Raw genomic sequence first — 14,428 nt, 5'->3', positions numbered from 1 at the left:
AGTTCCTTCCAGCCCTGCAAATAACTGTTTCTCACTTGATCCTGGAACAGAAATACAACTGGCTCCAGAACTTCAAGTGGGACAGTATGTTCCCAAAGACATATGCTTTCCATTAAGAGAGTCTGGGCTCTGAAGTACGCTGCTGCGAGAATCTTGGAAGGATGTATCGAAAGATGAAAAGGAGACGAACAGTAACAACAAAGAACAATACCCTGGGGCCAAGGAGTTGAGGGAATGTTGGGTTTGGTATACATAAAAGGGTCCCATTAATGCACGTTGCTGTTTGCTATTTTGGTTTCTGTTTAGATTTACATTTTGATACCAGACTTTCCTTCTAGAACATGTCCATTGGGCAGGTTATTGGGAGGCGGAGTCTTTGAAAGTCTTTTCCATCAGAATAACACATTCCTTATAATCAGCCCCACACTGCTGCATCCCGGGTGTCTGTGAGTTCCTGGTGTGAGGCACGTGGAGGATGAAAGATGTAAGCATCCTGACTGCCATCGCAAATGCCCAGATTAATAAAGCGAGTCAGACTCACTGCTCTTTCACTTTCCAAGCCTTCGCTGGCTGTGATTTCAGACATGGGTTCTGGTTAGAGAAGACAGTTTCTCTCCACCATCCATCTACTGGAGCCTTTGAGCCATAGGCTGTGGGAATCTCCTCGGCAGCTGTGGGCCCCGAGGGCTCTTTGATGTCCTGATTGGTTTCAATGAGCGGGGTTTCCTCTGCTTCTGGTTTCTCTGGCACCCTCCAGGAGTCCTGGGAATCCTGCTGCCGATTCTCCTCCGCTCGGTTTCTCTGAATGTGTGACTCCACTGTCCCCAGCCCAGGCAAGGGTCAGGCCCCCATTCTCCAACAACGGCAGAGCCTCGGAGAAGGGAGAGAGTGCGACAGGAACTTTGGTCTCAAAGGGCACTCGGCCCTGAGAACAGCAGTGCCGACTCTGAAGATGGTTTGGCAATGGCTTTTCTCCCCATAGAAATTAGTAAGAGCACTGCCACTGCCACCCATCCCTGCATGTCGAGCACGGTGCTTTCTACTCAGTTACTCATCCGTTCAACAAATATTTAGTGAGCAACTACTACAGGGCCTGATGCGGCTCTAGGCTTCAGGGATGTCAAGAATGCAGCAGTGAACAGATCAGACCAGACTCCCTGCTGGTGTAGAGTTTCTCTTTCAGTCAGGGAGGATGACAAGGTATGTAAGCAAACATGTATATAAGGATGGAAGGTGGGAAGTGCTCTGGAGGAAAAGAAAGCAGGGGGTGGGGCGAGCAGGACACGACGTGACACGGAGAATCTGTGAAGTGGGTAGAAGCTCTGTTTTATAGCTAGAGACAGGGAAGCTTGGAGGGCTGAGTAACTTGTCCCCAGTCTCCCAGTCAGTGAGCTGGAAGGTGGAGACTGAAATCCAAGTCTATCTCTGCAGAGCTTTCCACACCTCCCCATTTATAAACAGATTCTTCAAACCAAAAGTATTCTTGCTAGCTTTCATCTCTTAAGGCTGAGCTTCTCATTCCTTAGCAGCATCGGTCAATTAGCAGGTTCCTGGAGGAATTTCCTCACTGAATCACGTCGTGGAAGGTCTCCACTTGGGCAGTGCCACTCTGTTGTTTAGCTTGACCTCCCTGCTACAGCTGCTGTGGTGGATGGCTTCCTCTTTCTGGAAATTTTCCCCACCCCCTCCAGTTTCTCTCCTGCATCCCTGGACTCTCCTTAGAGGGCTCGGCTTGCCTGACCTGCTCCATGACAGGCTGTGTCCCCGACTGCTTGGGCCTCTGGCCCCTGCTCTTCTCCTAGACACCCTTCCTGGGTGACCCAGCTCCTGCCCATGGTCCATGGCTCACCTGCAGCCGTGGCCCCAGATTGCTCCCATTGGCCCAGGCTCTGCAGAGCTGCAAAGCTAACTCTCAAACACAAGTCCTCTTGCTCTCCATTCCTGTTTCTCAGTCAGAGAGAATGTTAACACCATTCATGCAGTCACCCAACTCTAGGCCAATTACCCCAGGCGGTGTCTTCTCATCTTCCACATCCGAGCAACATCCCGTCCTGTGGAACCCGCCAGCACTGCGCCCCTGCCCTCACGCCCTCCCCCCCACCCCCGCCCTACTTGAGCTCCAGATCGCCTCATCTGCCCACCATCCCTCTGCAGCCCGATGCGGGTCTGGCCACATTTCCCCCACACTCGCCGCTGCTGGGGACACCTTTGTAACATATAAACTGGTTCTAGATTCCTAACAATCATTCAATGGTGCCTCAGTGTTTTGGTCAAACCTCACACTCTCGCCCGTCCTGACCTGGCTTTTGCTTATCCCTCTGTCCTCATATTCTTCCCCTCCGCACATCTGCCCTCAGCTCCAGCCACTGGGGACCATGGCATGGGTCACTCTGTTCCTCACTCCCACGGCGCTGACGGCACTCCACTCTTCTGGAAAGCTCTCTCTGGCTTCCGGCCTGGCTCCTCCTTCTCTGTGCCCTTGCATCCCGTCAGGCACACCACTTCTCTCTCCTCCCCGCAGTCCTCCGTTTTCCTGTCCATCACCTAGCAAGCTGCAGGCCACACAAAGTGAGCTGGGCCAGGGCAGGTGGGGCGTCTAGTTTGTCTCTATGTCTTCCCTGTCCACAACAGTGGCGAGCACACAGAAGACGCTCTTATTAGTTGCTCACAGGCAGACAAAGTTCGTAGACTGCCCAAACCAAGTTTTTGTTTTTGTTTAATGATTCCAACCGTGAGAATCCATCTCACTAGAACTGATGGATCATATTTAGCTAGTGTTAGACACAAATCAAGCCTTACCTCATAGGATGAAGCACAGTTAAGAAGACGAAAATAGAAACAATGGTGATAAATAGTGTTGCAAACAGGAATTCCAGGACGTGTGGTGAGTTAATCAAGAAACACCAAATGCTGACCTGTTTTCTTCTTGTCAGAAATGCCACTAAGTATAACGGACCTACACCAACAGTTCATCTCTCCATCTTGTTTGCTTATGTAAACAATGACGAGACAGATGAGATGATCCACAGGCATGTCCATCTCTTACGGTCCAAGGCTCTGACAGCAAATCTCACCTGAGGCTCATCATATTTGCCCTTCATCCCCATGGCAGCCTTCACCCCTTCGCTATAGGTGCATCCAACCCACACCTGAATGGTCTCCTTTATGCCTATGGTTGTGGGGTAGGATCCCGGCAGCTATGCAGTTGCAATGTGATCCTGACCCTCAGCCATAGCTGATTGGTTCGGGAAAGCGCTGCTGACCTCAGTTGGGCCAATTCCAGATCCTTCCCTGGGAATCAAGACTTGACTGAAGACAGATGAGGCTCAGTCAAAGCTGAGCTCTTAAGAAGAACCAAGGGCTGTGGCATCACGACCCAGCTGTTCATTCAGTGAATACTTCCTGGGCACCTGCCCTGTGCTGGCTGGTGTGCTTTGCATCTTCTGCAGGCCAGAGCGAGTCCCAGAGAACTGTCTGGTTTCCTGATGGCTTTTCTAGTTCTCAGTCCCCATCCTTCCTGAGGCCCACCACACTGCTGCCCTGAGTTCCCTGAGATCCTCCTCGGTCTTCACCATAAATGATTCACAAGAAATGATTAAGTCGTGCACTTTGTTGGCATCCTCATTGTCACTTTGAAAGAGTTTCAGTTCCAATCTCCTCTCATGACCAGATGTGCAGGGCCTGTTGAGCAGCTATTCCATCTCCCCTGTGGACCCAAGGCGAGGGAGCTCTCATATGAATTCAGAGAAGGGCCCAGAGGCAAGCACTGGGTCTTCGCTGAGTCTTCTTCACAAATCTTTTAATTTTTTCCAATTAAGCATGGCCACATAGGAAATGGAACAACAGCAATAAAAACCTTCTTAAAAAACATACATAGGGCGCCTGGGTGGCTCAGTTGGTTAAGCGACTGCCTTCGGCTCAGGTCATGATCCTGGAGTCCTGGGATCGAGTCCCGCATCGGGCTCCCTGCTCAGCAGGGAGTCTGCTTCTCCCTCTGACTCTCTTCCCTCTCGTGCTCTCTATCTCTCATTCTCTCTCTCTCAAATAAATAAATAAAATCTTTAAAAAAAAACATAAAGATAAAAAAAACATACATAAGGGGCGCTTGGGTGGCTCAGTTGGTTAAGAGTCTGCCTTCGGCTTGGGTCATGATCCCAGGGTCCTGGGATCGAGCCCCGCATTGGGCTCCATGCTCAGCGGGGAGCCTGTTCCTCCCTCTCCCTGCCTGCTTGCCTACTTGTGATCTCTCTCTCTCTCTCTGTGTTAAATAAATAAATAAAATCTTAAAAAAAATACATAAAAGGAGGTAAAAGGGCCTCACGCAATTTCATTAGATAAAACCCACCCTCCTTATGCCAATTCCAGCAGAGAAAACATCTTGACAAATCATGTCCTTTAGTCAAAACAAGTTGGGGGCCAAACACATGGAGTAGATATAAAGTATATTATTTTCAGGAGACCAAAATCTAAACCACAAATTCCAGAAATGCATTTTAAAAGTGCTGCCTATTAGACACGCTAGTTTTAAATTAAATTAACGTTGAAGAAAGGGGGGTAAGGTATGTTTTGATTTATTTATTAGATCACTATCAAGTTTTCCTGTAAGGAGATCAAGGTGCTCCATGCACAAGCATCTTGGAGAAATGCTTGGTTGTTTGAAGAATGTCAGGTTCTGCCAAAGCTGTTTCTCCCCAGTTTGATAGCCCCCCCTCCAAGGCATTGCCTTTTGAAGCCCACAGCTTTATGTGGCTAACCACAAGTCTATCTTCTGCTTGAGGAGTGCACGTAGTGGACTTGAAACACTGTCTCAGAACCATTCGAAGAATGGTCTTGTGGGCACACTGGCTCTTCTCCCCAGCTTGCCTGCTTTACCTTCCAGGGCCTGACACAGTGAACCCGGGAGAGGAAAGTCCTGTAGTGTCTTATCACGCAGGAAGATTTTGGTTTTGTTTGTTTGTTTGTGTTTGAGATTATATTATTTAAAAAATTATGGCAAAAGGGCAGATCTTTCATTATCAGAGCTTTTCTGGGAGCACTTATTTTGAATCTGGGTCAAGAGCACGGGAGGATTTTCTGTCCTCTAGACTGGAAGGAAAACTCTTAGAACTTGTCACATGCTGCCCCGCCAGGCTGGACAGCCAAGTGCATATTCAGGCTGAGTGCAGATTGTGTTTTCCAACAGTGGCCACGACAATAATTTCTGCTCCCTTTCCAAAAAGAAGAGAGTAAGTTCCTTCTCCTCCAACCCAGGTGGGTATGGGTGTCTGCCTTGACAAACAGAGCACTGTGGAGGGGATGCTACATGACTTCTGAGGTTTCCATCTGGCTCTCTCTTAGGACGCTTGCCCTTGAACACAGCCGCCATGCTGTGAGGAAGCTCAGGGCGATGGAGAGAACTGCATCCCTCAGCTCATGGGCCAGGCTGAGCTACCAGCTGATGGGCAGCATCAACCTGCTGACATGTACGGGTGCCATCTTGATGGTGAATTGCTCTCTGTTGAGCTCTGCCCAGAGTACAGATTCATGAACAAAATCAGTGATCAACAGTGTGTTAAGTCAGTGTTTTGGGATGGCTTCTTATGCAGCAAGAGATAACCAGAACAGATGGGGACGGAAGACTTCTCTGGACAGCCTTTAGAGAGGAAAGCACGTGAAAGCAATGCGGGAAGGAGATGGTAACAAGTTGCAGTAGGATGCAGATAGAGTTCTGACTTTAGTAAGGGCAAACTCCAGTGGCCTTGACTTCCCTCTCACAGAGCTTTGGTTTGAAGCAGAGACTCTTAGACACGCATCTTGCATCCTCTTCTCTCCATGGGCCTTAAAACAGAGTGGAAGATACTCTCTCCTGATGGTTTCCCTCCATCTCAAAGACATAGCTCCTTGGGAAATCACAGTTATTCCTCAAAGCCCTACTGACTGTTCTTCTCTACATTTATCCCATTTATTTTGTTCAAGTCCTGAACACATGAGCCAGAGGTAATGTTACTTTTCAAGTTCTATGGTGTGGTGGGAAGAGTCAGCATGGAAGCCCAGGTAGAAACAGAACAAAACGCCTCTCTGTTGGGGTGGTGGCGTGGGGAGGGCTTTGTGGCCAGTCCACTGAGACTCTCCTCACCCCCTGCAGACAGATGACACCCCCTGGCAACTGAGAGCAGACGCCTGGCAGCTGGGGGCTGAGGAATGGATTCTGATATCTGCTGGGAAAACACAAATTCTCCCTTTTTCTGAAATGCATTACTTGGAATCCCCTCTTTGAGATCAGTCTCAAGGGGCCAGAGCATTTCTTCATGAGTCCTAACCCCAGGGATATGAAGGCAGAGAAACACAGCAGCCTAGGATGGCTCCACACCCGTTTTTCCTAAGCAAAATCCTCCTCAGGACAATGACACTTCTGATCAGTGAAAGGGCTGCAGTGAACACTCTGCAGAGTGTAAAAGGGTAATTTAAAAATGTGATGTGTCACGGTTCATGAGCCAGTAATAGAAAGCGCAAGCCACTCGTCTCCCACAAGGGAGGCTCCGTATTGGCCTGACACTTGCACAGTCCATCAGCATAGTAAAGGCACTGTGCCCTCGGAAGCAATTTAATTTGTTGTTTTATCCAGTGTTTCCCAAACGTATTTGGTCACAGGATCCTTTTGCTATGGGGACATCGTGGGACATCGCCGGACAAGAGTGAGGCGGAGAGCAGAGAGCAGACAGGTTGGAGCCTTCACCGTGCCCCCGGCCAACGTCAGAGGCAGCCGCGGCCGCCTGACTGGGGAAGCGCCCAGGGCCTGTCGAGCCGGCCTCACGGACCAGGGCCTGAAAGCTCAACCTTGTTACTTTAGCCTCTCCTCAGGGCGAAGTCCAAGCTTGTGAAGGAAGGAAGAGGGTGCTCAAGTGGAGAAGGTTTTGGAGACCACGTCTAGTCTGGAAATTTTTAGGCAAAGTAGCCATCGTGAAGGGCTATTGAACAACCTTGGGATTATGTGCAACTGAGGAGCCCCCACACGCTTTTAAGAAGCTGATCTGTAATAGATTATTTATAAAAAAAAAATAATAATAAAGAGGGGGAAAATCCAGGAGCCACGCAGAACAACAGACAGTGCTAAGTGGAGGCAGCAGGAAGGCGACCCGGGCGGCCCCTCTAGCCGGTTTACTGCTCTGTCTCGGGTCTGACTGTCTGGCTTCTGTCCTCTGGCTGTTCGCGTGGACCAGTTTTCCTGGCACATGCATTTACTGAACTCTGAAAGGCCAGATCTGCTATGTAGATTAGTTCATGATTTCAAAGACGCTTTGAAGCAGGCAAAACATTCTGTTATTTCCAAGAGTTATTACAACTAAAGTCCTGGCATAGACTGGGAGGCCAGTCTGTAATCTTGTTTAGATTCTTTCAAATTCAGAAACGTTATAGTGAGTTAAAAATAGATCTCATTTGTGTACTTCTCCTCCTTTCCTCCCCACGGCAAAAGCTCTTCAGTCATTTTGACCTCTCCTTGATATTAGCCAGAGAAAGTCTAGCACTTGGCCCCTGGGATGGGAGTCCACTAGGTTAAAACAAAAGCCATTTTCGAAAGGATCTGGGGGTGATGCGAGTCATGTGACTGAGCAGAGTTATTCATTATTCTACCTGAGTTCTAGAATTAAGAGCAAGAGACCATCATTAAGACCTGCGAATAGTATATGGATTAAGTGAAAATGTGGGCCAAGGAGGAGAAAAGTTTTCATTCACACTATCCTAGGGGGCTTGTATCCTCACATATCGATTGAAAAAAGACCATAGTGCTTAGGTCAAAAGAAGCTGCATAAGGCCGGAAGATCGGGCTGCTTATAACCGAAGTTAAATAAAGATTGCACCTGATTTCAGGAGAGCCAAAATACTGGGTGTTACCTTATATGGTTCCCCCAGGGTGAATGGGGTGTCAGCATTGCCACGCCCATCACAGAGAGTGGCACTGTCAGGATCACCTCTGCATGGTCACTTTACCTTCATAAACATGCTGAATCCAGTTTTAAGGAGATCAGTGAGGCCTGAAGACATGTGTTCAATATCCACTGGATCTGGCCTCTCAGGATTAAATATTTCTTCCACAACCTGCTTCAACAATGGCTTATAGGATGCCTGGAAAGACAAAATATTGCGCTGTAAGTTAAAGAGTTTGTTTGGTTTGTCTGGAGAGACGATAGCTTTATCTGCACCAAATGAAGCAAAACAAGTTTATTTTGACACTGAGCAATGGCTATGACTTTGCGTGTATGAAAAGGCAACTATAACAACATTGGTTTTTTGGGTAAATTTCACCCTAATACCCTAACGCTATTTTTTGTTCTTATCCCCTTCTACCAGCAAATATCTCTTACTGGAGCTGTAATCCTAGTAGGACTACTTTTTAAAATCTGGGTTTAAAGTGACAATTTTATATATGAAGAATACTGGAAAGCAAAGTATTGTCATTTGCGACAGACATGAAGATGGTCTCCAGTTTTCCTGAACATTCTTAGAATTATGCTTCCCTCTACTAGGAACTGGAATGTTTTCATACGATGTACTGTCACGATCCAAGCCTAAAGCAATCCCTTCTTCCTCTATAGAGCTCAACTCCAAGTAGGACTTGGCCAGAAGACAAAGCAAAGATGCCAAACAGGAATCTGACCGAGGTCAGGGCTTAGAAAAAGCAGGCCACATGGTACCATAAGAATTCCAGGATAATGAAGTTGCTGTTGATTTGTTACAGCTCCCACAGTGTGATAAACGATGCATCTATGCATGTTCAGATAATATTTGGAGGCAGCTTTTTCTGACCAGTGCACTTTCTGGCATGTTCCCCACTCCTCTTGCCTTGTTCTCCTTCCTACCAAGCTCTTCCTCGTCCTCTGCTCTTCCCTCCCCACCAGCTGACCACCTTCCTCCCAGGTCTCTGGCTGTCTCTGCTCTCCAGTCCCACAGGGCACCTGAGTTTGGAGCATGAATGCCGAGAAAAGAAGGAATGTCTCTCCACACACTCTGGTGATTATTACAGCCTCGGAAAAGCCAGGTTCTGACAGAGTCCTACCCAGATTTTTGAACTCTTTGGCTCTTGTCACTGGCCAAATCTGTGACCTGCCTGCTATTTCAATAACCTGTTGAGGCTATTGGTGAACTGACTTCATGTCTGCCTTCATCTTGCATTCCTTACAGTCATTTTTTTAGTCTTTACTCCAACTTTCTTACTTAAAATATTTTAGAAATAAAGCAGTGTATAAGCCATCAAAATAATAAACAATTATTTAGGGGCGCCTGGCTGTCTCAGTCAGTAGAGCATGTGGCTCTTGATCTTGGGGTTGTAGGTTCAAGCCCCATGTTGCATGTAGAGATCACTTAAAAATAAAATCTTAGAAAAACACAATTATTTAGCTAGAATGTCACGTGCATTTATCAGGGATAAAATGTAGGGAGAAAGAGCAACTGTTCAGCTGAGGGGTGCAGCCTTCATGCTTATTAGTCCAACCGACTACTGCATACCCAGAGATCTCACAGGTAAATACGCATGAAAGGTAGAGCACTGAGCAGGAATACCATTAAGACAGAAATTAAAACAAAACAAAAACAAAAAACAAAAGCAAACACTATGATTCAACCTTCCCCATTCTAAAGCTATATTAAGATAGATTTTTAAAAATTTATCATACTGGCAAAAACGGAGAGATCTGAAAACATGCACTTTTGATGAGGCCGTGGGGAAACAGACATTCTTATATATTGCTGGTGGGCGTGTAAATTGTTGCAATCAGCGTGGAGAGCAATTGGGCAGCACCGATCACAATTACAAGTGCGTTTGACCTGGTGATTCCTCCTCTAGGAATTTATCCTATAAATATGTTAACATATGCAAATGAGACCTATAAAAGGCTGCTTATTGTTTGAAATAGCAGAAGACTGGAAACAACTCAAGTGTCCATCTGAAGGAGCAGTTTAATAAATGGGATACGGCCACAGGAAGAAATGGCACAGAAGCCAAGAGAGAAGCTCTTGTGTTGATCTGGCAAAAAGCAGAATAAAGTGTGGGTGGAAACAGCAAGGTGAGGAACAGTGTGTGTGCTGGGCTGGCATTTATGTAAAATGTGTCACTGGGGATTTGGAAGTTTGTATCTGCTGAAATGTACAAAAGATCCCATTGTGATGGGATTTACAGAGGCTGCCATGAGCAGTGATCCTGGAGTGGAGAGCAGGACAAGGGACAAGGGTGGGGGAAGACTTTTCAATATATCACTTTTCCAAAAACAGTTAAAACACCACTACAAACAGCAAGAATGATCTTTTTTTTTTTTACTCGTTAAAAATTAACAAATTATTTATGCACAGAAGAGACTGAAATAAAGCACACCAGAATGTTAATTAGGGCTATCTCTAGGTTCTGGGAGTAAGGGACATTATTTTTTTCTTTTTCTAAATATTCTAAAGTTCACAGGTATACTTCTGGAATCTTAATATAATCCAATAAATATTTTCAATGTTAAAGAAAAATGAGGTCATGGAATAGTCTCTGAATTTTGCACATCATCTCTCTGAGTAAACTGTCTCGAGAGCCCTTCTGTCATCTCAGGCTTTCTGGACATTGTCTCTCAACTTAAACTTTAATCTCTTTAAACTCTTCCTCAAACAGAAATCCTTTGACCAATATTCTGCTAACTTATCAGCATTTCATCAATATTCATCGACTTCTTCCTTAGTAATAGTATTAGTTTTTAGCAGGCACATTATCCACTGGCTAAAAGATTTGATTCTCCAGTCTCCCTTGCAGCCGGGTACAGCTGTGTAACTAAGTTCTCTGGATAATGAGATGGAAGCAGCAGGGTAGTGGGACTTGCAAATGCTCCTTTTTCAAAGGGGAAGGGTCTGCTCTTTCCCTTTCTCTGTTCTGCTGCTTGGAACATGGAAGTGGTACCCAAAGCACTGCAGCCACGGTGGGAAACAGGGCTATTCCTTAGAGATGCTGGAGCTGAGAGCTGGAAGCAACCTTGGCCAGTGATGGCTGGTGGGGCTGCCAGAACCCTAACCCGTACAGACTAAAGCCACCTACTTGACATGACAATACAAACCCTCCTATGTTTAAGCTGTTAGCTCTCAGATCTTTGCGACTTGCAACTGAATGAAATTCTAACTGATAACGAAGTGCAAAGGGAAGATAAAGAAATTGGGGTGCTGGGTGGCTCAGCCAGTTGAGCATCCAACTCTCCATCTCAGCTCAGGTCTTGATCTCAGGGTTGTCGTTAGTTCACGCCCTGTGTTGGGCTCCATGCTGGCCATGGAACTATGTTAAGTAAGTAAGTAAGTAAGTAAATAAATAAATAAATAAATAAAGGACGATGCCTTCTTCCAGGAGCTTACATTTATTTATTTTATTAGCCTGTATGCAGTTATATAGAATAACTTGAAGCAGAACCCCAGAGAAATACACTTAGGCTGTCATGATTAAGAGAGGGGAGAGTATGCCCCCCAACCTACAAAAAACACAAGCCTGTTGCTCTCTAAAGGATGCACTTCCTGCAAGGAGGGAGAGTGGTGATGGTAAAAGGAGCTCAGACACAGGTAAAATCTGTCATCCAGCTAAAATGCTAGACTAAGTACCTCCTCTGTGCAGGGAGCCGTGGGCCAGGGGTGATGGTTCTCTCCAGTGCAGTCTGGGGGCCCAGGGGAAAGAAGGACGTGTGGAGGGACTGGGGATCTTGTCCTCTCCCCTGCTCCACTTTCAGCTAAGCTCTGGGCAACAAAGCACCCAGGACAAAATACCCACTGAGCTGGGGTTCCCCTTGGGGGTGAGCAGAGATTTGGAAGGGCTAGTCCCTTAATAGCTTCATTCTTGGGATTTTGTGATCCTTGTATACCACTGGGGAAGGTTGTAAATCTTTTTTATTTTATTTTTTTTAAGTATGTAGGTAACATTTATTTAGAGTGCAAAAAGAAATTACAACTTCAATTCAGAAAGTAACAGAGAACAAACACATCACGTAATCCAGAATAATAACATAAATGCTTTCATTAATTAACTGCCTGATGTAGCTCCATGATACTCATTTCTTAGGTTTCTTGGCTGCATTCTCTCTGATTATCTTTCCGTTTGACAGCAATTTAGAAAAGTCATTTTCTATAGAGATGTGATAGCGATTAAGCTATTGTCTCTCAACCCCAAGCCCTGTCTTCCGTACTTAGTTCTGCGATGCTAGCCTGCAGCTCTGCAAACCACATCTGTGCTCTGCCATCTAGACCTGGCAGAGTCTGCCAACAGGGGGCACTAGAGGGATAGCGGAGGCAGGAAGTGCAAGCGAGACCGTGCTCTTCCCTGTTTATTTGCTGTTCCCACCAGCATCACCCCAGCAATGGCTCCTCACTACTGGACGCCGTGCCCTCTCTCCACTTTTAAGTCATAGGATCCAATAAATTACCTTGCTTAAGCCAATTTGAACTTTTTTCTTTTATTTTCTGTTTTTACTTGTAACTGGAAGCACACTAAACTACATATTTTACTGAAGAGACGTCGATAGGTTTTCCCACTTAAATATATAGAAGAAGACCTCCAATTCTTTACTAAAACAGCTAAGAAGAGAACGACGAAATAACATTGTCCATTTAAAGAGCACAATTTGGGAAAGACTTTCTCAGGCATAAAAGCAGTACCGGCCTCATGACTTCTTCGAAAACACATTTCTTAGTTTTTCCAGTTAGGGTTTTTAATGTTGAGAACCTTTGGCTCCTTCCTCTTAGCCACTTAGGTTGCATTGCTTTGTGTCCCAATCATGTCACTGAAATCCGATTGGAATGCCTGGCTTCAGCAATAGCTTCTTAGATGAGAAAACTCTGTCATGGAATTTTCTATTTAGCCAGAAGCCACCCACTTCTCAGCAAAGGACCACATAGACGGTGGTGATAGGGGAGGCAGATGTCTTCCCCTAAGGCTCTGCTCAAAGTTCTCCTCACTTGTTAGGGAGGGCTGGAGGGGAGATCAGTTGTGTGGTTTGCTCCAACATTAAGAGAGTTGGACAGAGTAATTTAATTTTCCTATTCAAACATTCTCTGTCAGTTCACCTTTGGGGGGTGGGGGGGAGAGGAATAAAAAACACAGACAAATTTGTTCTTTCCTTTTCTTGCTGGTCATTTATTTCTTGCTTATATCACATCCGGTGTGTGCAGACACTAGGGGGGTCTCTGCCCTACACAACTGTCCAGGTACCCAGGTTCTTTCTATTGAGTGGCTCCCCCATTCCCCAGGGCACTGGAATCCCACGTGGAAGCTTCGCATCTCATCGGGAGCATGCAGGCTTTCCAGAGAGACTTTATGGGCTCAGCCTGAAAGCGATCTGTATCACTTCTACCCATTGTTCATTGGCCAGACCTAGTCACAAACTTAGGTTTACTCACCAGGGAATCTGGAAATTGTGGTCTAACTGTACCCAGGAGGAAAAGGAAATGGACTTCGGTAAACATAGCATTGTCTCTGCCACACACACACACGCACACACACACACACACACACACACACACACACACACACACACCCCCCCCATAAAGTCGGTATTGAAACATTAATATAATTATTTCTTTAACTGGCAAGTTGCATGTTATAGGCAAAGGATTATTAAACCCTTTCCCCTCTTCTGCATAAGAATTTGACCTTTGGTTAACTTTCTAGCTCTGTTTCCCTGGAAACCTGATAAGAGAAGAATGTCGAACTGTAGCCAGGCAAGATGGCTTACGATAAAAATGACCCCTGCTTAGTAAATTGCATTAAACTGGAGAGAGCTCGAAATATTTTTTTTTTTAAGATTTTATTTATTTGACAGAGAGAGAGACACAGAAAGGGAACACAAGCAGGGGGAGTGGGAGAGGGAGAAGCAGGCCTCCTGCTGAGCAGGGAGCCCGATGTGGGGCTCGATCCCAGGACCCTGGGCTCCTGACCTGAGCCAAAGGCAGACGCTTAACGACTGAGCCACCCAGGCATCCCTTGAGCTCGAAATATTGGCCAGAGAGCCAGAGCGTTGGGCTCCTCTGAGCACAATGACTCTTGTGTAACTGGGCATGTCCCTTGGAGGAGCGCTGGGAGCTATGTCTGTGGAATTGTTCAGAGAAACTGGCTCCTAGAGGATGTGAAGTTTTTAAGCCAGGAGACTCCTGCCCTCCCCCCCCCCCACCCGACGTGAGTCTAGTTCCCTCACTTCTGAGCTGTTACCTTGGGACCAAACCGAGTAGCTCCTGGGTGACAAGGACTACTCCAGGGAAAAAACACACCTGCGGCTCCCTCATAGCTAGCGATGTTCCTGTCCTAGGCAGACTGGCGCCAAGTGCGGGCTTTGACCGCATAGCTGACTAATCCATTAGGCACAGAAGGCACAGGGCCCAGAGCCCACCAGACTTTTAGGGGCCCATGGAAATGCATTAGTTTAAAATCAGAAGGGGAAAAAAATGAACTTTT

At 46.4% G+C, this 14,428-nt stretch overlaps 1 protein-coding gene across 1 annotated transcript in view; it reads right to left on the bottom strand.

Annotated features, from left to right (window-relative positions):
* Positions 1–14,428, bottom strand: part of SCFD2 (sec1 family domain containing 2) — a 449,958-nt gene that overhangs the window by 14,455 nt on the left and 421,075 nt on the right. Inside the window, exon 7 of the mRNA XM_028100703.2 lies at positions 7,969–8,103. Within this exon, the coding sequence (XP_027956504.1) occupies positions 7,969–8,103 (135 nt within the window). The remainder of the gene's footprint in view (positions 1–7,968; positions 8,104–14,428) is intronic.

The sequence above is a fragment of the Eumetopias jubatus genome, unplaced genomic scaffold (genome assembly GCF_037043125.1).
Source record: "Eumetopias jubatus isolate StellerSeaLion01/CBP00866 unplaced genomic scaffold, mEumJub1_p1.0 scaffold_2, whole genome shotgun sequence".
NCBI lineage: Eukaryota > Metazoa > Chordata > Mammalia > Carnivora > Otariidae > Eumetopias > Eumetopias jubatus.
Note: the sequence above shows the minus strand (reverse complement) of the source record. Positions and strands in the feature narration are given on the sequence as shown.